The sequence below is a fragment of the Lepidochelys kempii genome, chromosome 25 (genome assembly GCF_965140265.1).
Source record: "Lepidochelys kempii isolate rLepKem1 chromosome 25, rLepKem1.hap2, whole genome shotgun sequence".
In the NCBI taxonomy this organism is placed as follows: Eukaryota; Metazoa; Chordata; order Testudines; family Cheloniidae; genus Lepidochelys; species Lepidochelys kempii.
Genome location: NC_133280.1, coordinates 3,682,025 through 3,707,260, shown reverse-complemented (window position 1 = coordinate 3,707,260; position 25,236 = coordinate 3,682,025). Strand labels below are relative to the sequence as shown.

The 25,236-nt window shown below is 45.9% G+C and overlaps 1 protein-coding gene across 10 annotated transcripts in view; it reads left to right on the top strand.

Annotated features, from left to right (window-relative positions):
- Positions 1–25,236, top strand: part of FBN3 (fibrillin 3) — a 312,259-nt gene that overhangs the window by 101,690 nt on the left and 185,333 nt on the right. For all 10 annotated transcript variants that reach the window (XR_012156160.1, XM_073323920.1, XM_073323921.1 and 7 more), the window contains 2 exons: positions 13,661–13,756; positions 18,873–18,968. Coding sequence is in view for 9 of the 10 variants with exons in the window: in XM_073323920.1 (XP_073180021.1) it covers positions 13,661–13,756; positions 18,873–18,968 (192 nt within the window). In the remaining variant the exon portion in view is untranslated. The remainder of the gene's footprint in view (positions 1–13,660; positions 13,757–18,872; positions 18,969–25,236) is intronic.

The following is a 25,236-nucleotide window of genomic DNA, read 5'->3' as shown; positions in this document are numbered from 1 at the left end:
GTTCAACCTGAGACTATTTCCACCTCCCTATTTTTTGGAATGACCAGTGAACTGAAAAAAACATTATTTGCCCTGTTCTAGTTCTGGTCTAAACGTAACAGGAATTGCAAAGCTGATAAACCCCAGCTGTGTTCTCACTGAAGGGCTCCTTGCTGTCCCTCTGTGCTGAAAGAAAATTAATTACTTTGTAATTTCTGCTACAGTCCAGTGAGCCACCTTGGCATAGTCAATTCCAGCAGGGCACCTCTCAGAGCCAGTTCTTACTGTGACAAAGCATTCACGACATGGTTTGCCAAAAAGTCCATCTACTGCTGACTGTTTCTGGTGATTAAACTCTTTGTTAACCATGTTTATGTAGGATATAAAAGTGCTGTCTATCTAAAGGAAGCGCTAAAAGGATTTGCTTAGGGCATGATTTGGTGTCAGAAAGAAACGTCCGGCTGTTTCGGGTAGGCTCAGATGACATCTGATTGTTATACACTGGGGAGTCAGGAATCCCAAAAATGCATCACCTTTCCCCCTTCCTTGCTCTCTGACCCCTGTGACCAATGCGAACTCTCGGGAGCCCCAAATCTTCCACACAGTAAACTAACTGCACACTCAATGGCACTTAAACAAGAACACTGAGAATTATTAAAAATAGAAAAGGCAAAAAGGTATTGGCTTAGCTCTGTGGGCCCCTACAAACCTGCGTGAGGAGAGGAGCCGGGGAAAAGAAGGGGACCATGAAGCCTTCTCTTTAATGCCACAGCTATTTCTTAATGCACACAGATTGCTCTTTGATTCCATGTGTAGTCCTCCCCACAATGAGCCAGGAGCCAGAGAAACACTAAACTGCACAGTGTTCCCAGCAGACCTGTACAAAGGACTAAACTGTGGAGAACTGGGCAGCTCAGACATCTGAAACAAACAGCACCACTCAGATAGCCAGAAAGCAGAGAGCTCTCAGGGGTCACTATATTACCATGTTTCAGAGGAACAGCTGTGTTAGTCTGTATTCGCAAAAAGAAAAGGAGTACTTGTGGCACCTTAGAGACTAACCAATTTATTTGAGCATGAGCTTTCGTGAGCTACAGCTCACCATGTGCTCATGATCATCTCTGCCAGACGTATTCAGGGTTTCTGGAAATGACTGACACTACAGCCATTCACCTACACCACAGCTAGTGACCCTCTGCACAGCACATTCTTCCCTTCTCACAGTCTGAACAAGGGGGCTAGAGGACCCACTGAGTGGGAAACACCACTCCTCGAGGCCCCAGGGGCCAGCTTTGGGTTGCATTGCCAGGACCTTGGCATCTGCTGCAGAAGACATGCCAGCACATACTGGTCTGGCTTGGCTGCTTTGTTATGTTCATCGTTTGTGGTTGCTGGCTGGTGGTGGAAAATGAGCTCCCTGTGGGTTATCTCTTTCCACTCTGCAGCTCATCTCATGATATGTGCACACATGAAAGGGAGGGGAATTGGGTGCAGCAGGAACCTGCATGAAAGCTGGTGATTCTGTCTCCTGAGATGGCAGGGGCAGGATTGCTTTGCCATCTCCTCAGTAGAATTCGATACATTTGCCAAAACTTCCACAAATACAAGCATAGCATCTGCAAAGTTGGCTTCTCTATCCAGTGCCGCACGTATGTCGTGTTACCCTTTATCCCAGCTTTCCTGGAAATGACAGTTCTGCTCTCAGTTCCTGCTGTGGAACTGCCCTTGCTGTTCTATGGGAGTAACTGTGGGTCAAAACTGCCCCATAGTGTAGAAATGCATCTTCACCCTCTTCTCCCCTTTTTCAGGCAGCCACAGCAAGAAAGGCTCCAGCTGGTTCAGATGGCACGTCTGCAGCCAGCTCTCTTTCAGCCTCCGGGTGTTCGTCTTTTTCTTTGCCTTTTGGTTTTTGGCCCTTTAGGAACCATAAAAAGAAAAGGGATACTTGTGGCACCTTAGAGACTAACAAATGTATTTGAGCATAAGCTTTCGTGAGCTACAGCTCACTTCATCGGATGCATTCAGTGGAAAATACAGTGGGGAGATTTATATACATTGAGAACATGAAACAATGGGTGTTACCATACACACTGTAATGAGAGTGATCAGGTAAGGTGAGCTATTACCAGCAGGAGAGTGGGGGTGGGGTGGGGTGGGGGAACCTTTTGTAGTGATAATCAAGGTGGGCCATTTCCAGCAGTTGACAAGAACTGAGGAACAGTGGGGGTGGGGCGGAATAAACATGGGGAAATAGTTTTATTTTGTGTAATGAGCCATCCACTCCCAGTCTCTCTTCAAGCCTAAGTTAATTGTATCCAGTTTGCAAATTAATTCCAATTCAGCAGTCTCTCCTTGGAGTCTGTTTTTGAAGTTTTTTTGTTGAAGAATTGCCACTTTTAGGTCTGTAATCGAGTGACCAAAGAGACTGAAGTGTTCTCCAACTGGTTTTTGAATGTTATAATTCTTGACGTCTGATTTGTGTCCATTTATTCTTTTACGTAGAGACTGTCCAGTTTGGCCAATGTACATGGCAGAGGGGCATTGCTGGCACATGATGGCATATATCACATTAGTGGATGTGCAGGTGAACGAGCCTCTGATCGTGTGGCTGATGTGATTAGGCCCTATGATGGTGTCCCCTGAATAGATATGTGGGCACAGTTGGCAACGGGCTTGTTGCAAGGATAGGTTCCTAGGTTAGTGGTTTTGTTGTGTAGTGTGTGGTTGCTGGTGAGTATTTGCTTCAGGTTGTGGGGCTGTCTGTAAGCAAGGACTGGCCTGTCTCCCAAGATCTGTGAGAGTGATGGGTTGTCCTTCAGGATAGGTTGTAGATCCTTGATGATGCGTTGGAGGGGTTTTAGTTGGGGGCTGAAGGTCTGGACGTTCTGTGGCGTTCTGTTATTTTCTTTGTTGGGCATGTCCTGTAGTAGGTGACTCCTGGGTACTCTTCTGTCAATCTGTTTCTTCACTTCAACAGGTGGGTATTGTAGTTGTAAGAATGCTTGATAGAGATCTTGTAGGTGTTTGTCTCTGTCTGAGGGGTTGGAGCAAATGCGGTTGTACCGTAGAGCTTGGCTGTAGACAGTGGATCGTGTGGTGTGATCTGGATGAAAGCTGGAGGCATGTAGGTAGGAATACGGTCGGTAGGTTTCCGGTATAGGGTGGTGTTTATGTGACCATCACTTATTAGCACCGTAGTGTCCAGGAAGTGGTTCTCTTGTGGACTGGTCCAGGCTGAGGTTGATGGTGGGATGGAAATTGTTGAAATCATGGTGGAATTCCTCCAGGGCTTCTTTTCCATGGGTCCAGATGATGAAGATGTCATCAATGTAGCGCAAGTAGAGTAGGGGCATTAGGGGACAATAGCTGAGGAAGCGTTGTTCTAAGTCAGCCATAAAAATGTTGGCATACTGTGGGGCCATGCGAGTACCCATAGCAGTGCCGCTGATTTGAAGGTATACATTGTCCCCAAATGTGAAATAGTTGTGGGTGAGGACAAAGTCACAAAGTTCAGCCACCAGGTTTGCCGTGACATTATCGGGGATAGTGTTCTTGACGGCTTGTAGTCCATCTTTGTGTGGAATGTTGGTGTAGAGGGCTTCTACATCCATAGTGGCCAGGACGGTGTTATCAGGAAGATCACCGATGGATTATAGTTTCCTCAGGAAGTCAGTGGTGTCTCGAAGACAGCTGGGAGTGCTGGTAGCGTAGGGCCTGAGGACACGGCCTCACCACACTCCCAGATGGTGGGAGGGAGTCTACATAGGGTACCAATGCTTGAGATGATGGGGCATCCAGGATTTCCAGGTTTATGGATCTTGGGTAGTAGATAGGTTTCAGAGTAACAGCCGTGTTAGTCTGTATTCGCAAAAAGAAAAGGAGTACTTGTGGCACCTTAGAGACTAACCAATTTATTTGAGCATGAGCTCACGAAAGCTCATGCTCAAATAAATTGGTTAGTCTCTAAGGTGCCACAAGTACTCCTTTTCTTTTTGGGTAGTAGATAGAATATCCCAGGTCGGGGTCCCAGGGGTGTGTCTGTACAGATTTGATCTTGTGCTTTTTCAGGGAGTTTCTTGAGCAAATGCTGTAGTTTCTTTTGGTAACCCCCAGTGGGATCAGAGGGTAATGGCTTGTAGAAAGTGGTGTTGGAGAGCTGCCGAGCAGCCTCTTGTTCATATTCTGACCTATTCATGATGACGACAGCACCTCCTTTGTCAGCCTTTTTGATTATGATGTCAGAGTTGTTTCTGAGGCTGTGGATGGTGTTGTGTTCCGCACGGCTGAGGTTATTGGGCAAGTGATGCTGCTTTTCCAAAATTTCAGCCCGTGCACATCGGCAGAAGCACTCTATGTAGAAGTCCAGCCTGTTGTTTTGACCTTCAGGAGGAGTCCACCCAGAATCCTTCTTTTTGTAGTCTTGGTAGGATGGTCTCTTTGGGTTAGTATGTTGTTCAGAGGTGTGTTGGAAATATTCCCTGAGTCGGAGACGTCGAAAAGAGGATTCTAGGTCACACCATGTTTTCCAGCTTTTCTCTGCAACCATGAGGGACAACAAATGTTGTTTAAAAACAGCTGAGAGTTTCACATAATTATCTGACTCCAGGACCTGGGGCTTTAAGAAAAACCCCAAATACAATGTGATTTACAATAACACCCCGAGCATCAGCAGTGGTAGCTCTATGGCTCCCAGAGAGACACTCCAATATTTAAAGTGTAGTCACTTTCAGGAATGAATATTGCGGAACTCAAGCTGTATGTGCCCTGGTACTTTCACAAGTGCTGCACTGGCTGCTTAAGAGCATTGCACCTAACGCTGCTTTGCATGTCTAGATGTCTGTTATTCATGGGTCTCAAAGCCTTTTCCAAACACTCGTCCATTCGGCCACACCACACTCCCAGATGGTGGCTACATTATTAGACCCACCTCACACGCTGGGGAACTCAGCTGGAGAGAGAGAGGGAGAGACTTGCTCCAAGTCATACAGTGACACAGTGGCAAAACTAGGACTAGAACCCAGGAGTCTTGGCTTCCCAGTCAAACCACTAGACCTCATAGAATCATAGAATATCAGGGTTGGAAGGGACCTCAGGAGGTCATCTAGTCCAACCCCCTGCTCAAAGCAGGACCAATCCCCAACTAAATCATCCCAGCCAGGGCTTTGTCAAGCCTGACCTTAAAAATATCTAAGGAAGGAGATTCCACCACCTCCCTAGGTAACCCATTCTAGTGTTTCACCATCCTCCTAGTGAAAAAGATTTTCCTAATATCCAAACTAAACCTCCCCCACTGCAACTTGAGACCATTGTTCCTTATTCTGTCATCAGCTACCACCGAGAAAAAGTCTAGATCCATCCTCTTTGGAACCCCATTTTAGGTAGTTGAAAGCAGCTATCAGATCCCCCCTCATTCTTCTCTTCCTCAGACTAAACAATCCCAGTTCCCTCAGCCTCTCCTCATAAGTCATGTGTTTCAGTCCCCTAATCATTTTTGTTGCCCTCCGCTGGACGTTTTCCAATTTTTCCACATCCTTCTTGTAGTGTGGGGCCCAAAAGTGGACACCGTACTCCAGATGAGACCTCACCAATGTCGAATAGAGGGGAACAATCACGTCCCTCGATCTGCTGGCAATGCCCCTACTTATACATCCCAAAATGCCATTGGCCTTCTTGGCAACAAGGGCACACGGTTGACTCATATCCAGCTTCTCGTCCACTGTAACCTCTAGGTCCTTTTCTGCAGAACTGCTGCCAAGTCATTCGGTCCCTAGTCTGTAGCGGTGCATGGGATTCTTCCGTCCTAAGTGCAGGACTCTGCACTTGTCCTTGTTGAACCTCATCAGATTTCTTTTGGCCCAATCCTCTCATTTGTGTAGGTCCCTCTGTAGCCTATCCCTACCCTCCAGCCCATCTACCTCTCCTCCCAATTTAGTATCATCTGCAAACTTGCTGAGGGTGCAATCCATGCCATCGTCCAGATCATTAATGAAGTTATAGAACAAAACCGGCCTGAGGACCGACCTTTGGGGCACTCCACTTGATACCGGCTGCCAACTAGACATGGAGCCATTGATCATTACCCGTTGAGCCCGACAATCTAGCCAACTTTCTATCCACCTTATAGTCCATTCATCCAGCCCATACTTCTTTAACTTACTGGCAAGAATACTGTGGGAGACCGTGTCAAAATCTTTGCTAAAGTCAAGGAACAACACGTCCACTGCTTTCCCCTCATCCACACAGCCAGTTATCTCGTCATAGAAGGTAATTAGCTTAGTCAGGCATGACTTGCCCTTGGTGAATCCATGCTGACTGTTCCTGATCACTTTCTTCTCCTCTAAGTGCTTCAGAATTGATTCCTTGAGGACCTGCTCCATGATTTTTCCAGGGACTGAGGTGAGGCTGACTGGCCTGTAGTTCCCAGGATCCTCGTTCTTCTCTTCTTTAAAGATGGGCACTACATTAACCTCCCCGGATCGCCATGAGTTTTCAAAGATAATGGCCAATGGCTCTGCAATCACATCCGCCAACTCCTTTAGCACTCTCAGATGCAGCACATCCGGCCCCATGGACTTGTGCACGTCCAGCTTTTCTAAATAGTCCCGAACCACTTCTTTCTCCACAGAGGGCTGGTCACCTCCTCCCCATGCTGTGCTGCCCAGTGCAGCAGTCTGGGAGCTGACCTTGTTCGTGAAGACAGAGGCAAAAAAAGCACTGAGTACATTAGCTTTTTCCACATCCTCTGTCACTAGGTTGCCTCCCTCAACTAGGTTGCCTCCCTCACTGCTTCTGTAATCACTGCTGGTGGCCACTCGCTTGGTTTTCCCCAACTTTTCAAAGTAATGAGAAATGAACAATTGCTGCCAACACAAATATTTGAATGTGTTTGATTTTGCAAGTGGTCCAGGCGCCTCGAGGCATGCACTGAACATTCAGCCAATTTCACTGCGGCTACTCTAACGTTATGTCTACGCCGCAATAAGAGATGCACACATGTAGACGTAACCACACTAGCTTTGATCTACCTAATTCAAATAACAATAGCAGTGAAGTCCCAGCATCACTGGCTAGCCACCAGGGTACTGGGCAAGGTTATACAGCACTTGCTGCCACGGCTTGACTGTTGTTAGTGGAGCTAGCTAAATAAAAGCTAGCTTACGACATCTTACATGCACCAGTCTCACCTCCTGCAATGTAGACATACCCCATACCACTTCACTGTCTCCACTTCTCACTGGGTCCAGTCCGGCTCCTGCTGAAGTCAATGGGACTTTTGGCATGGTTCAATGGAAACAAAATCAATCCTCTAGAGCTAGCACTCCCTCTGAATCCCCGTAGATACGCTCATTTCTCCTCTTTCTCTGGCTATAGAGGACACCCCGACACAAAGCTGTGCTGTGCTAAGGCATTAGCTAGCCTCGCTTTGACATCAGGAGACAGAGGGCTGTCAGAGGCACTGGGCTGTTCTCCCTGCAGGCTGTCTGTCTGAAGGAACCCTCTGAGGTGCTTCAAAAGCCTGTCCAGAGAGAAATCGCCACCTAACGGAATTCAGTTACAGGTAGGGCAGTAAGACTCACTGAAGGCTGGTTCCCATTGACAGGAAGAAATTATGGAGATCCTGAAAGTCCTGTTGAGGTCCTCAGCTGAACATTGCTGTAGACTGGCAGGGGATTTGTTGCTACATTTACTTTTCTATGGAAAACCCATTGTGAACTGGCTACTGATCCAATCACAGGGAAACAGTCCCCGCAACATCAAACCACATGAGGGGTGTTCATTTATCTCAGGGAAGGAATTGCAAAGCTAAGCCTGGAATGCTGACTTTAAAGTGCCACGTTGTGCCACGGTCCTGCTGAATCCCAAAAAACTGCAGCACATACAGGAATGTATGTGCTCCCCTGCACCCCAGCCCATCACAGTGCTTCCCGGGGAGGATGGTGGCTTGACCGGAGTCAGGGGCCATATGTTAGCAATCTTGCAGGAATGTAGGGAATGTGTATACAGCATATATGTCTGGGCACGAGCCTAGCATTCCATGGGGTCAGCAGGGAAGGATTTCACAATGCACTCTGGTGGGTAAGCTCCCCAGGAGGAGTGTGACTGGGGTCTGGCATTTGTACTGAAGGGATGTTTGGGTTTCCACTGATCACTAATGCTTCAGGGAGGGAAAGCAGGCCAGCGGCATGCCAAAGGCAGGCAATAAAAGCCACTCTGCTCCTTTCTGACATGACCCAGGGTCACTTTTGTTGCATGTGGAAGAGTAAGTTGCAAGTGACACTTGTATAGTGATAATCAAAGGGGACTTTGTCTGCAGAACACACTATTGATTACTGTCAGAGCTCTCATTACAAATATGTTGTCAATCTAATCTAAACATAGTTAGAGTTAACTAGAGTTAACCCTTCACCTTTCTGTGCCTAGATGCTGTGGTGACTGGTGCCCTATAAATACCTGACATAGATAATAGACAGATAAAATCCTGATGACTACAAATTCCTCTGCACATGTTGGCTTCACATTGAGTCTGCCTAAGCTTCAATACACATACAGCAAATTCAGCTCTGCTCTAACTCCATGCTCGTCTGTGTGGTTACACCAGGGAAGAGTGTGACCCAGGATAAGTAACAGCCAAGAACCTTTTCAGAAATATTGGCCTTTTCCGCATATTGGGTCAGAGCAAGGGTCCATCTAGCCGAGTGTCCTGTCTTCCGATAGTGACCAGGGCCGGGTGCTTCAGAAGCAGGGTGACCCTATGTCCCATTTTTTCCGGGACAATCCTCTTTTTAAGCCCTGTCCCAGCTATCCTGACTTTTTCTTCAAAAGGAGGCATTTGTCCCATTTGCCCTTACTGACCTGATCAGTTGACAAGAGCAAATGGGCAGAGGAATGTGCGCGGGAAGCAGAGATGCCAGCCCCTGCACAGGGGGCGGGGAGGCGGAGCTGGGAGGGCAGCATTCCAGTATGCGGGGAGGCAGAGTTCCAGGATGGCTGACAACCTGAGCAGCTGGGGGTGTCCCATTTTCTCTTTGGGAACTATGGTCACCTTACCCAGAGGGAATGAAGGGAACAGGCAATCAACAACTGATCCAACCCCTGTTGCCCATTCCCAGCCTCTGGCAAACAGAGCCTGGGGATACCATACCTGCCCATCCTGGCTAATAGCCATTGATGGACCTATTCTCCATGCATTTATCTAGTTCTTTTTTGAACCCTGTTATAGTCTTGGCCTTCACAACATCATCGGGCAAGAAGTTCCACAAGTTGACTGTGCGTTCTGTGAAGAAATACTTCCTTTTGTTTGTTTTAAACCTGCTGCCTATTAATTTCCTTTGGAGACCTCTGGTTCTTGTGTTATGAGAAGGAGAAAATAACATTTCCTTATTTACTTTCTCCACACCAGTCATGATTTTATAGACCTCTATCATATCGCCTCTCTGAGCTGACTCTTTTTCAAGCTGAAAAGTCCCAGTGTTACTAATCTCTCCTCATATGGCAGCTGTTCCATACCCCTAATCATTTTTGTTGCCCTTCTCTGTATCTTTTCCCATTCTAATGTATCTTTTTGGAGATGAGGCAACCAGATCTGCACATGATATTCAAGATGTGGATGTACCATGGATTTATATAGAGGCAATCTGATATTTTCTGTCTTATTATCTATCCCTTTCCTAATGAGTCCAAACATTCTGTTGGCTTTTTTCACTGCCACTGCACATTGAGTGGATGTTTTCAGAAAACTATCCACAATGACTCCAAGATCTCTTTCTTGAGTGGTAACAGCTAATTTAGCTCCCATCATTGTATATGTATAGCTGGGATGATGTTTTCCAATGTGCATTACTTTGCATTTATCAACATTGCATTTCATCTGCCATTTTCTTGCCCAGTCACCCCATTTTGTGAGATCCCTTTGTAACTCTTCTCAGTCTTCTTCGGACTTAACTATCTTCAGTAGTTTTGTATCATCTGCACTGTTTACTCCTTTTTCCAGATTCTTTATGAATATGTTGGATAGGACTGGGCCCAGAACAGACCCCTGGGGACACCACTATTTACCTCTGTCCATCCTGAAAACTGACCATTTATTCCTACCCTTGGTTTTCTATACTCTAACTAGTTGCTGATCCATGGGCAGCAGGTATCGTAGGCAGAGGGAGGCTGTGCTCCCCCAAACAGCTTAGTGTGACCCCACCTATGCTCAGTCCCCGGGCAAGGCCTCCTCCGGTGTTTCCCAGAGCTCTGCTCCAGGTTCTAATAATTACAAGCAGCATCTAAACACCACATCTGCTCTGGCTGGCCCAGGCTGGCTGACCTGCCTCCCGCAGGGACTCAGAGCAGCTGGTGCTGGGGCCGCTCTGCCCAGAGCACTGGGGTTGGGAGCACTGACCCTGGGCGCACCAGGGCTGGGAGCGCTGCAGCCATGCTGCCCGGCTGCCCGAAGCTCTGGGCCTGGGGCCTTGCCCCCCGGCTGCCCGGCGCTGGGGCTGGGGGCCACGGTGCGGATGCTCTGGGCTCCTGTAGGGGAGGGGGCAAAGAGGGAAGTGACAAAGGGGGAGGGGGAGAAGGGGGGCAGAAGGGGAGGGGTGGGACCTTGGGCACAAGGGGAGGAGCCGGGGGCTAGCCTCCCCAGTGGCTGGTCACCGGCTACCATGTGCTGATCCACGAGAGGCTCTTCCCTCTTATCCCATGACAGCTTACTTTGCTTAAGAGCTTTTAGTGCGGGACCTTGTCAAAAGCTTTCTGAAAATCTAAGTACATTACATCCACTGGATCACCCATGTCCAAACTTACTTGTTGACCCCCTCAAAGAATTCTAGTAGCCCTCGCACCCAGCCTTCTTCTGAAGCTCCTGCTAAACTGCTGAAGTTCCTGAGAGAGGGGTGGAGTAAAATGTCCTGGATGTGTTCATACCCTGCTGCCCTTACTTGTGCATTGCTGCTGGCAGTGATGCTGCCTTCAGACCTAAGCACCCGGCCAGCGGCCCCCGCTCTCCAGCCACCCAGCTTTGAAGGTAAGCGCCACTGTTAACAGCTGTGCAGAAGTGGGACTATCGTGACCCCCCCGCCCACACGATAGGCTTGTGACCCCCCTTTCGGCTCGGGGCCCGCAGTCTGAGAAACGCTGTTGGCTTTTGTTTTCTTTTACCTGATAGTGTAGATAGTATAATAAGGGTCTAGCCCCACTGTGCCATCCTAGTGTAGGGTAAAAGTACACAAAAAGTACTTAGGTTTCATGGTGACAAAGTGGTTTTCATGGGCGGGCTCTACCCATCACTATAAAAGCCCCCTTGTTCCAGGAGCTGTCAGTGGTGGGTGTGGAGTGCAGGCAGCCACAAATCAAGAGAAAGGGGCTGACAGGAACTGGCCAGATCTCTCTGCAGTGCCACTGTGCAGCCCTTGGAGATGGCATTCACACAGCTGCTTTCCCAGTGTGGTTTTGCTGGAGTGAATAAGCGCAGGGAGGCGAGATCAATTCAGCTCATGGACTGGAGGACAAAAACGCTTTGGAACCAACGCCATTTTCAATAGAGACTAGCAGGTGCCTGACAGTCTGGGCAGTGATTTTGAAGCCCCAATTATAGTGAGCTTATTGCTTAAGCCGTCATCTAAATTGGGCCTGGTCTCTGGCCACAGAGAAGCAGCATGAGCTGCAGCGCACATTGCAAGTGGTTCCCTGGAAATGCATGAAATAAATACAGAGCAAACACGCTGAGCTCCTCAGACCCAAAGTCCTCAGCTCTCCAGTGCCATCCCTCACTCCTTCAGGCTTCCCAGGAGTCCCTCTCCTGTTCCTGGAGCTCCTAAGTATTTGAAGGGATGCACTCCAACAGGAAAGATACAGAATGTGCCCATCTGGGGAGCTGCTGAGGCCTGTGCAGGGAGAGCAGGGTGGGCAGGTAGGGGAATGGGGTGGGCACCACAGAGGCAGTGGTGCTAGGAGGCACTGTGCCTGCCCAGGGTAGCAGCGGCATGTGCAATGCATCTGGCTGTGCACGCTCACTCACAGCTCCTACTGCCCTGGGCAGACGTGTAGCATGCGCTGCCCCCGGCCTGCTTGTAGCTGCTGTCTCGTGTGCAGTGAGGAGGCAGAGCCGTGGCACCCACTCTCAGAGATGTGTCTGGGAAGTTCAGCCCAGTTACAGCTCCCTTTCGTGTGGACAACAGGGCCTTGTATGGACACAGGTTAAAAGTATGTGTCCTCCTTTTAAGATGTGATTTATCTTTTGGATTGCTTAGGCAAAAAGAGGACAGTTTTTAACATACGTCTCCTTGAGTGTGTGCAGAGTTTAGGTTGCATGGTAGTTTATAGCACAGGGGTGGCCAACCTGAGCCTGAGAAGGAGCCAGAATTTACCAGCCTACATTGCCAAAGAGCCATATGTCAGCAGCCCCCCATCAGCTGCCCCCTCCCCCCACTCCCAGTGCCTCCGACCCACCAGAAGCCCTGCCGATCTGTGCCTCCCCGCACCTCCCAATCAGCTGTTTCGTGGCATGCAAGAGGCTCTGGGGGGGGAGGAGCGAGGGCACAGCAGGCTCAGGGGAGGGGGCGGGAAGGGGTGAAGTGGGGGCAGGGCCTGTGGCAGAGCCAGGGGTTGAGCAGCGAGGACCCCCCAGCACATTGGAAAGTTGGTGCCTGTCGCTCCAGCCCCGGAGTCGGTGCCTAGACAAGGAGCCGCATAGTAACTTCTGAAGAGCCGCATGTGGCTCCAGAGCCACAGATTGGCCACCCCTGTTATAGCACAAGGAGACATATACATATTTTCCAAGAAATCCACCCCCAAAACTCGCTCTTAAAAGAAGAGGATGTACTCTTAACATGGGTCTTGCTTCTATGTTTGTTGGCGTTCTGGCTGCTTTGCAGTGTAGGAAGCCTTGGGTGCAAACCATGCATTGCCGAAGGAGGACAGTGATAAGCAGAACAAAATAAAATGTCTGTACAAACACCAAGGTTAATGGATGCTGAAAAGAGAGAGGAATTGGTCAGGAATGTACCAGGCAGTGTGAAACTAAGAGGCATGGAATTAAACTCAAAGCAGAAACAGCTGGGATAATTCTTGGGCAATATTTCCAAACAATGACTCCTATGAGGCTGTGGAAGGGCAAGACAAATCTGAGGAAAATCTACCGGGCCAGATCCTTGGGTGGATTATATTGACATCTTGGGAATGATGCCTACTTCCTCCAGCTGAGGCTCAGGCCCTTTGCAGGGAACAGTCCTGAGCTGCCCCCACGAGATGGCCTAGACAAAAGAGGCATCTCACTCTGGGGAAGGATTGGCCATAACTTTCTTGCTTCTGGCTTTTCCCAACTCATCAGTTCATTACGCACATGTATGATGAGAATAAAAATAGCACCTCGAGTGTATGGAACAAAGGCAGACAATAGGATTTGGTGGTGTAAGAAACCCAGAGATAGTCAGTCTATAGAATATCCTCAGTAGCCATCCAAGGCATTAATGGCTCTAACCCCATAGGCTCAGATCCAATGGGAAGTCAATGGGAGTCTTTCCATTGAATTTACTGGGAGCTGGGCATGTGTCTTTGATTCTACCCTGAGCTGATGTCACATTACAAAGCAGCACCACATGTGAGAGTGCAAGGTCCCTGTTTGCCCAGTGGAGTGGTTTGCACCTCCACAGAGAGAAGGTGGCCTCTCATCAAGTTTTCCTGCTTTCCTCCACAGTCCAAACCTGCAATGTCAGGTGCATGAATGGGGGAAGCTGCAATGAGGAATCCTGCCTCTGCCAGAAAGGATACACTGGAACTTACTGTGGGCAACGTGAGTACCTGTTTGTCCCTCCCTGGGTTATTTGCCCCCGGGGCCTGTGTGTTAATGGCAGTGCTGCATTCAGGAGGCTCGGTGAATAGCTCTTCCATTGGTAACCCTGCAGATAGTGGCAACGCCTACTACTAGCTGGAACAGCCTCGATTTCACCAACCAAGTAACAGTTATACACTCGTTAAGCCCTGTAACAGCCTTACCATGGAGTCACAGACAGTCCCCATGGGCACTGGGGACTATCTTGCCATGCAGGCAAGCTTCACTTTGTGATAGATGGTCCCGTACACCAAAAATCACAAGAATATTCAGGTTACTCCCAGTCCCAAAGGAGCAGTCACTTGCTCCAGGTCTCAGACCAAAGACAACTCCTGTAGCCAATCCTATAACACTAACGAAAAATTTATTAACTAAGAAAAATAAATGAGAGTTTTTTACAAGGTTAAAACAGGCAAACACACACAAATGAGATTCAGTCTTAGGTTCCAAAAGTTATAGACACTGCTATAATATGCAAGCACTATATGTCCTTTAAGGCTAACCCAAGCCAAGCAGCTTGGGAATCCCTTGCTTATGCTTAGAAATATTGCCCTCTCTGAATTCCAAGCAGCACATTGATAACAATTCTTCCTTGACAGGGATTTTTGTGTCCTTGTCACATGTTCAAGCTGTGATGGAACAAGGGCTTGTGCAACTCTCCTCTTCATTGGTGTGGGGGAAGCAACCAACAAAGTCTTTTATCCTCTGATGTTCCACAATAGCTTGCCTGGTGTCCTTCTTTTGTTGGGCAGGAGATGAGACCTTGTGTGGTAAACTAGCATTTCACAGTTGGTAATACTTCTCTCCTGACTGGGGGGTTTACAGTTCTTAGCTAACATTTTTATTGTTACAGAGCAAACACTTAAATGTTACCTTTTAACATGGGGTGCAGATATAGGTAAAATCAATACATGCAGCATCCTATAAGCATTTCTTAAAGTCTAAACACTGAACACATTCTTATAACTCTAATATCTGTTTCACCAGTACTAACATACAGGTGAGTCAGATTGGTTTCCACTCATCTACTTTCTTATTGCTTGGACACAGTGGCCTGTTATATGCCTTTGGTCAAGTTCTGCCCCCAGATGGCAGGCAGAGTTAGGTGTGATTTCCCTGCCTCTGGTGGAATCACCCACTCTTTGGTGCATTCGCTCCCTCCTAGTCTCTGCCTGTGGCATATAACAGTCTAGTCTGCTGTGGGCTGTGACATCTTGGTCTTATTTCACTTGTTGGCTTCCGTGTGTGGGGGCGGGGTGGGGTTGGTGGTCTCTGATATACAGGAGGCCAGACAGGATGATCTGGTGGTCTCTTCTGGCCTTAAACTCTTCAGGAGAGTTGGCAGTTTTCCAAAGAGACATTATTAAGGGCACAAGAGCAAACTATCCCACTGAGTAGGAAAGATGGAAAGTTTGGCAAGAGACCACCCTGGCTTAACCAATGATCTGAAACTCAAACGAGAGTCCTACGAAAAGTGGAAACTAGGTCAAATTACAAACACATAATTTATAAACAAATAACACAAGTATGTAGGGACAAAATTAGAAAGGCCAAAGCACAAAATGAGGTTAAATTAGCTAGAGACATAAACAATAACAAGAAAAACATTCTACAAATATATTAGAAGCAAGAGGAAGACCAAGGACAGGGTAGGCCTGTTGTTCAATGGGTGTGCGGAGGGGAACAATAACAAAAAATATGGAAATGTCAGAAGTGCTAAATGAGTTTTTTGTTTCAGTTTTCACCAAAAAGGTTAGTAGTGATTGGACGTCTAACACAGTGAAGGCCAGTGAAAATGAGGTAGGATGAGAGGTTAAAATAGGGAAAGAACAAATTAAAAATTACTTAGACAAGTTAGATGACTTCAAGTCACCAGGGTCTGATGAAACACATGCTAGAATACTCAAGGAGCTGACTGAGGAGATATCTGAGCCATTAGCAATTATCTTTGAAAAGTCATGGAAGACGGGAGAGATTCCAGAGGACTGGAAAGGGGCAAATAGTGTGCCAATCTATGACAAGGGAAATAAAGACAACCCGGGGAATTACAGACCAATCAGCTGGAAAGATAATGGAGCAAACAATTAAGCAATCCATTTTCAAAGACCTAGAGGATAATAAAGTGAAAAGTAACAGCATGGATTTGTCAAGAATAAATCATGTCAAACCAACTATAACCCTTCTGCTAGTCCAAGTTGGCAGCCACAAGGGCCAGGTTCAGTATCTATGGGGTTCCTCTTCAACAATACAACACAAAACTGTCTCGAGCCCCCATCCAGTGACCTGGGACAATTACACACCAAGCCCTTGGCCCCTCTCACAAGCACAGTCTGAGTGTAGAAACACCCCCCCCCCCAGTCCCCTTCCCCGCCACACACACACACTTTTAATAAAAGGAGGGAAGTAACTCGGCATTAATTTGGGAAAACGCCGCAAACAGGGTTCAGAAACGTAAACCATGAGCAACAGACCCAACCCCCAAGTAAGTTGGGCAGTGTCCTTTTCCCTCAGGTTCTTAACTCCAGCAACCAAAAGTTCCTTTAACGTGCCCATCCCTTCTCTGCACCTCACTCGCTGTCCTTGGTCAGTGCAGATGCAGAGTTCAGATGTGCATCTGCAGAGTTCACCTCCCACCCGAAGGTCGCCATTTTTGAAAGCAGTCAAACGGTGGTTGTTTCACTCTGGTAGGGAGGCAGACAGCACTGACTATTTGGCTCTTTTCACCTGCTATCAAGTGGTAGCTCAGAAAATTGTTTTTCTTTTATAATCATGTTGTGAACCTCCCAACATCACCTTGTAGAATCGCTGCTGTTCTAAAGGCACAAATCCCATTACGGCAGGTTTTGCCCACTGTTTTTCCTTGGGATTCACGATTTTCCACTCAGGTAGTTAGCCGCTCTTTTAATATGACAGATCATTACATCAACTTGCTGCTAGTGTCACTTGAGTTCCAGGCAGGCTTGTCCCTGGTTCTTCACTGCAGGTGTGTGAGAAAGATCCCTGGTCTTCCTATGGTTGTCAAGTGATTAAAAAAATTAATCGTGCAATTAATCGCACTGTTAATAATAGAATACAATTTATTTGAATATTTTTTGATGTTTTCTACATTTTCAAATATATTGATTTCAATTACAACACAGAATACAAAGTGTACAGTGCTCACTTCATATTTATTTTTGATTGCAAATATTTGTGCTATAAAAAACAAAAGAAATAGTATTTTTCAATTCACTTCATACAAATACTGTAATACAATCTCTTTATCATGAAAGTTGAACTTATAAATGCAGAATTATGTATAAAAAATAACTGTATTCAAAAATAAAACAGTGTAAAACTTTAGAGCCTACAAGTCCACGCAGTCCTACTTTTTGTTCAGCTAGTCACTCAGACAAACAAGTTTGTTGACATTTGCAGGAGATAATGCTGCCCGCTTCTTGTTCACAATGCCACCTGAAAGTGAGAACAGGTGTTCACATGGCACTGTTGTAGCCGGCGTTGCAAGATATTTACATGCCAGATGCGATAGATTCACATGTCCCTTCATGCTTCAACCACCATTCTAGGGGACATGCATCTATGCTGATGACGGTTCTGCTCGATAGTGATCCAGAGTAGTGCAGACCAACACATGTTCACTTTTGTCATCTGAGTGAGATGCCACCAGCAGAAGGTTCATTTTCTTTTTTGGTGGTTTGGGTTCTTTGGTTTCCGCATTGGAGTGTTGCTCTTTTAAGACTTCTGAAAGCATGCTCCACATCTCACCCCTCTCAGATTTTGGAAGGCACTTCAGATTCTTAAACCTTGTGTTGAATGCTGTAGCTATCTTGAGAAATCTCACATTGGTACCTTCTTTGCGTTTTGTCAAATCTGCTATGAAAGTGTTCTTAAAACAAACAACATGTGCTGGGTCATCATCTGAATCTGGTATAACATGAAATATATGGCAGAATGCCGGTAAAACAGAGCAGGAGACATACTAGTCTCCCACAAGGAGTTCAGTCACAAATTTAGTTAACCCATTTTTTTAACGAGCGTCATCAGCATGGAAGCATGTCCTCTGGAATGGTGGCCGAAGCATGAAGGGGCATACGAATGTTTAGTATATCTGGCATGTAAATACCTCACAATGCTGGCTACAAAAGTCCCATGTGAACACCTGTTCTCACTTGCTGGTGACATTTTGAATAAGAAGTGGGCAGAATTATCTCCTGTAAATGTAAACAAGCTTGTTTCTCTCAGTGATTGGCCGAAGAAGTAGGACTGAGTGGACTTGTAGGCTCTAAAGTTTTACATTGTTTTGTTTTTGAGTGCAGTTACGTAACCAAAAAAAAATCTACATTTGTAAGTTGCACTTTCACAATAAAGAGATTGCATTATGGTATTGTATGAGGTGAATTTAAAAATACTATTTCTTTTATTTATCATTTTTACCGTGCAATATAAAGTGAGCACTGTACACTTTGTATTCTGTGTTGTAATTGAAATCAATATATTTGAAAATGTAGAAAAACATCCAAAAATATTTAATACATTTCAATTGGTATTCTATTGTTTAACAGCGTGATTAAACTGCGATTAATCACAATTTTTTTGAGTTAATTGTGTGAGTTGACTGCAATTAATCAACATCCCTAATAATCACTTTTCTCCCTCACTTAATTTCTGACATGCACCATTTTGCTCAGATTTGAGCATGTCTAGCACAAATTTTCCCTTTTCACAGTTTTTAATTTTGTACTCCTTCATTATTGGATCACAGAGCTAAGCTGTGTTAACTGAGAGTCTAGCACCCAGCAAAACCTCTCTGTTGACTGAGCTGTTGGTTTCCAGTCCACTTATAATTGATTTCTTTATAAGCAGGAAGAAAAAATAACCTACCTTTCTGTTTTGGATCTGTATGTGGGGAAGATCCCTGAACTGCAAATAATATATAACATAAAACATGGGATGCTCCAAATTCTGCAGCAGCCGTGCATCTCTCATCATGGGTTGTTCCATTAGAGCAGAATTTCTGGCTGTACTTCGTTTGACCACTGTCTAGTGTAATCTCACCCATCTTTCTATTTCTGAATAGCTGTCTGTGAAAATGGCTGCCAGAACGGAGGTCGGTGCATTGGACCAAACCGCTGTGCTTGTGTCTACGGGTTCACTGGCCCACAGTGTGAGAGGGGTAAGGAGCAGTTTATTATATTACTATCACTGATGTTACTACAAAAAAGAACATAAACGTTTCAACTTCAAGCCCTTGGAAGTTAAGTTAGGAAATGCCACGTTACGTTTGCCCATGCCATACTCATTTGGCCCCCATTGTGTGTGTGCGTTATGATAGAGTCTTTAATTATGTGATCCCATGCTATTTATTCCATAGGATTCCTGCCTCATTCAGTGCACAGGATGGACAGTAGGTAGCTACTCAGTATTTCTAACCTCATCTGTCAATTAATACAGAAATATCAATTCTTCTTGGAGTGTCCTCTGCACATCCCCCTCTTGGGTTGCACCGAGGTAGGATGGTAGAACCTTCTAGTTGCAGCACCTGTTAGAAATGCCTGACCCCTCGCCTCCTGTCCCCAGCACACGGTCAGAGGGCACTGGCATGGCAGCCATCTCAGTTCCTTCCAACCACTGCAGCATTGGGCCATGAATCCCCTTCTGTCCGTTTGTCTCTGTCGCTAGCGCTGTAGCCAAACAAAAATTAATAAAAATACAAATATAAAATAATAATCATACAAATAATACATGTAGGTTCGTAATTAGTTGTATTTTAGTAGTTAGTTAGCTAGTATAGATTACAGTTGTTAAAAGATAGATTAGAAATAGATAACAGTAAAACAAACAGTTTACTTACCGACTATGACGGACATCAAGGTGAAAAAACACAGCTTCCAAACCTGCTGTTCACTCAGCTAACCTCATCACTGGCCAGCATGGAGAAAGGGAGGAGAACAATGCCTGCAGTCTTTGCTGACCCACCTAGTGGGTCGGGGGATAGGCCAGGGACCTTCCCCTCTGATGGGACCCACAGTCCAGGTCACCTCCTCTTGTCTCAAATAGGGATTTGAGGGGGATGGGGGGAACCCAGGCCTGCCCTCTACTCCAGGTTCCAGCCTGTGGATTGCAACTGTCTACAGTGTCTCTTGTAATAGCTGTGTGACAGCTACAACTCCCTGGGCTACTTCCCCATGGCCTCCTTCCAACCCCTTCTTTACCCTCACCACAGGATCTTCCTTCTGAAGGCTGATCACGCTTGTACTCAGTCCTCCAGCAGCACGCCTTCTCACTCCCTGCTCACCCTCCCCTAAGTGATGGGAGGTCCTTTTTAAACCAGGTGTCCTGATTAGTCTGCTTGCCATAATTGATTCTAGTATGTTCTTAATTGGCTCCAGGTGTCTTAATTAGCTTGCCTGTCTTAACTGGTTCTAGCAGGTTCTTGATTGCTCTAGTGTAGGCCCTGCTCTGGTCACTCAGGGAACAGAAAACTGTTCATCGAGTGGCCAGTATATTTGCCTTCGACCAGACTCCTGCACCCCACTGCTCTGGGTCTGTCACAACATCCACAGACAAAATAGATGGCAGGTCCTTCTGTAAAAGGAGGGGCTAGCTGCAAAGCCTACAGGATCTGAGAGCTCAAAAGGATCAGGCAGTAAAAGCAGGAGACTGGAGTCAGCTCTGTCTACTGCTGGATCCAAAGAGTCATCTAGATCTGTGACAAGAGCTTTGCAGGATCACCAGGGAAGATCATTTCCCTGCCCTCTCTTTTTAGAGTTCTTACGTCATAGTTTTCATCAATGGCTTCAGTGTTGGAGCCAGGATCGGATCTGAGTTGAGAGCTAGAACCAGATCCAGAACAGGTATTGACTGGACCTTCTTTTCACTGAAAAATTGTTCTGACAAGGAGAGAGCCCAAACTCCCTGGATAGTCTTCGTAGACTATGATACTGGAAAAGCTGGCAGGACTACCCTGTGCCTCTGTGAATGCTATGGCCATATTGGTCAATTCCTCATTTTTCTTTGCATGCTGGAAGACTGGTCTCTTCAGGGCCGGAACACTGCATTCAACAGAAAAGAGATGTCCAGATCGGTGAGCCCCACATCCAAGACCATTGCAGTGTTCCTCTGCTGCAGAAGAGCAAGTAACCTCAGAAGAGGAATATCAAGAGGGACTTCCCAGGATGTTTCCTTATGACTTAGGAGAGGTGCAGAGCAGTTCATCTCCTGAGGAGAATGAGGGAGTACCAAGAATGAGGGAGTACTTGTTTCCCTCTGAGGATGCAATTCAGTTCCACAAATAGATGGATAGGATGGCATCGACCCTGAATTTACCATCAGTAATTTTAAAGGAGACTTCACATCTGGTATTTGATATCTTAGGGTTGACAATGAAACCTAAAGTCTCCTTGCCCACATTAGAATTGTTATGGCAAATAGCATAGACCCTTTGCTCCAAGCCATCTTCATGCCAACCAGTTTCCAAAAAGGCTGATAAATTGTAGCAAATCCCACAGGAGAGGCTCTCTTGTTTTCATGTACATTCTCAACCAGACTTGTTGGTCATAGCAGCTACTCTTCAAAAATCAAGATTTTCTACTGAATGGATAAAGAAGGAAGACAATTAGATTATTTGGGTAGAAAATAATTTTCTTCTGCATCCTTAAATATGTGTATATCCAACTACCAAGTGGTGATGGTTAAATATCAATTTCCATTATGGGAGAAGATGGCTCTATTCACCAAACATCTACCAAAGGATCAAAGGAAGTTAACATCAGCCATGATTAATGAATACCAAAATGTAGCCACACATGCCCTTAGGGCATTGTTCGATGTGTCTGACATTGCCTGTAGATCACTGACAATGGCAATATCTCTTCGTATTTGGCCAATTGGTTGTTGATGGGCTAACACAAAGAAGAATAAGAGGCAGCCATTCAGAACACTCCTTGTCTATTCAGAACCCTGGGTCTCATCATAAACAAGAAAAAGTCATTTCTCATTTCATCTCAAGAGTCCCTTCTTAGGGACAATCTTCAGTTCTGTTAAAGGAAGGGCCTTTCTTCGGGAGAGAGGCTTTTGAAAATAACCAATTTGATACATTCACTGACAATACAGCTGGCTCAAATGACAGGGTTTTTCCGAAGCTACTGGGACTCCTGGTATGGATGACACATGTAATCGTCGTGCCGGTCTCAGAAGGAGGTTACTTCAGCACTGGATTCTGAAGAATTTCAGTCCTAGTCCAGACAGTAGGCTGAAGAGAATTACAATACCGCATGAAACTCTTCATTCTTGAACATGGTAGCTACATCCGCAGAGAGTGCTCAATGGGGTATTATCCAACCCACCTCATCCAAAGTTAATAGTAACCATGGATGCAGCCAAGATAGGCAGAGGTGCACATCTTCACTCGCAGGTAGTAAAGGGTCTTTGGAGTCTCAAAGAATTCTGGTTAGACATAAATATATGGGAGCTGCCGGCAATCTGTTTGGCTCTCAGAGCATTTCTCCCACAGATATGCAAACCAGCTATCCAGATGGCCATGAACAACATGGATGCAGTTTATTATGTGAACAAACAAGAAGGGACTCATTCAACCCACCTATGCAATGAAATGATGGAGCTATGGTATTGGTGCATACATTACAATTTTTACCCTATTTCTTTACATGTTGCAGAGAACACGAGTTAGCAGATTGCCTCAGTATCTATTCATAATATCTCTAGAGAATTCATCAATCGAGGTTATTATCTTCAGACATTGGGGATTCCCACCTGTAGACCTGTTTGCCACCAGACTCAGTGCAAACTGCCCTCTTTTCTGCTCATGAACAAGGACAGACAGTCAATCTCTGACAGACGCATTTCTCTAAACTGGGGAATGGATCTCATGTGTGCATTTCCCCCATTCCCTTTAATTCCCAAAGTTTTAACCAAAGCAAAGCAGGATTTTGCCAGGATGATCTTAATACTCTGGGGTGGCTGAGACAACAATGGTAACTGACCTATTATTCACCACTATTATCGCTGCAACAGGGGACAGTGTTCCACCCAGACCTCAAACCTCTGCACCTAACTGCTAGGACTTTGACAGAAATAGAACCTCCACTGAGGTTCAACAAATTGCTATTAATGCTAGGAAACCCTTTACTAGAAGGTGTTATGTCTCCAAATGGAAAAGATTCACTATATGGGCAGAAAATAGAAATATAGATTCCCCCCATTCATATGGTCTTAGAATATCTGTTACACTTAAAAACAGAGGGACTATTCTTATCACCTATTAGAGTTCATTTAGTGGCTATTTCATTGGTACATGCATATATTAGGGACAAACCCATTTTCTCACATGACATGGTGAAGAGATTTGTGAACGGTCTACTGAACTTTTATTCACCCACCAGAATCGCTGTCCCCTCGTGGAATTGGAATTTAGTACTGAGTCAACTGATGTCTTCCCCTTTTGAGCCATTCCAAGATTGCTTTGTTTCACCTTTTGATAAAAACAGCCTTTCAGCTGCACTCACATCCGCTAGAAGCATTAAAGGGCTGCATGTAGTAATGGCAGATACCCCCCATACTATGTTTCAAAAGGACAAGGCGGTCCTTAGGCCACATCCTAAATTCATTCCAAACATTGGTTCCGATTTCCATGTAACTCTATCATAAACTCACCCGTATTTTCCCTCAAAACCCATATAAGCCAGGGAGAAGACATTGGATTACATTCTTTAGACATGGATAAGACATTCTTTAGACATGGACAGATAAAATGATTTCTCTCATATCACCTGGATAGAATTAAGGACTTCAGATCTTCTCCTAAGTTGTTTCTCTCTTATACCAGTTTTTTGATGTGTAGGACCATTTCAGCTCAATCATTATCTTGAGGGGTCAAATTTTGTATGGAGGAATATTATAGGGCAGCTTTGCTTTCCCCTCCAGCTCCTCTTAGAGCTCATAATACAATGGCAATGGCTGTAACTGTAGCAGTTTTCAAGCACATTCCCCTTTCTGAGGCTTGCAAGGTCACTACATGGAGAACAATTCACATTTGACCTCTCACTGTGCACTAGATTTAGAATCCTGGCCCAATGCTCATTTTGGCAGGGTGGTACTTCAGCCACCATTCAGTTAGGGCTCTGTCCATCCTTGCTGAGGTACTGCTCACCAAGCTGTCCTAAGAGTGGGCATCTGCAAAGGGCACCTGAAGAAGAAATGGAGGTTACTGACTCGTAACCAGAGTTCTTTGAGATGCACTCTGCATATTCCCATTCCCCATGCACCTTCCCCACTTTATACACAATCCTAATTGTATCAGTACTTGGCAGTCCACGTGAGCATTTGGAAGGTACTCCTATAGCCATGTTGCCTGACTCGCGTGAGCACTAGTGACAGGATGCGAGGGGTGAGGCGCTTCCACCATCCTAGCTGCAATGGGTCAGCGCTTCCCAAGAGTGTCAATATACTGAATGCATCTTGAAGAATTCCCCTTATGAGCAAGGTAACCTTAGTTTTCCTCCTGGGTGCTTTCATGGTGCTCATCACAGTAATAAGTGAGTACTTTACAAATGTTAATGAATTTATTTTCCCCATACCACTGTGAGATGTGGAGGTGGTATTATCTTTAGAGAGGGACACTGAGGCGTACAGACCACTGTACCCACTAATTTTGGGTGTCCAATGTAAGGCATATAGGGTTTGATTTTCTAGAGTACTTAGGATTTTTATAGCACTTTGTATGTTCAAACCACAGCTCCCACTGTGTTGTTCTGTGTGCTCAGCACTTCTGCAGATCTGACCCCAGGTGTCTTAGGGTACATCTACACTGGGAGTTAAGGTGTAGTTGTTGGACAGGTAGGCACACCCTTGCTAGAGCAGGTCATAATAGTAATGAAGACATGGTGGCATGGGCTTCAGCTCAGGTTAACCACCTTAGTACACACCCGCTGCGGACCCTGGGTATATGTTCAATATGATGTCCATGCCACCATCTCTTCACTACAGTTGTTACCCATGCTAGCTAGATTAATGCTAGCATGGCTATGCCTACCTGTGCTATAATTACACCTTAGTTTGAGCCCCCATAAAATGAAGAACACACAGTTAGCAGTCACATGTGAAAAGTGTCTTGCCCAGCATTGCATAGGAACTTTGTGGCAGAGGTAGGGATAGAATCCAGTTCTCTAGAGTGGCATTCAACTTCCTTAACCAGAGACCATCCTTTCTCTTCCTGCAACCCCCGCTGCATTCACAGCTCACTTTACAGCTTCTGCAGCAAATGAGGCAGGGGTCCTACAGACTTACAGTTTTCGTCACCCCCTAAGCCTAGTTTATTTCCCGAGCACTGTCCATCCTATGCACTCGATGAGGAAGATTTTTTCTCTCCCTCTCACACTTCAGTTTTTTTGAGGGGGGAGAGAGGCAATTTGACAAAAACCTGA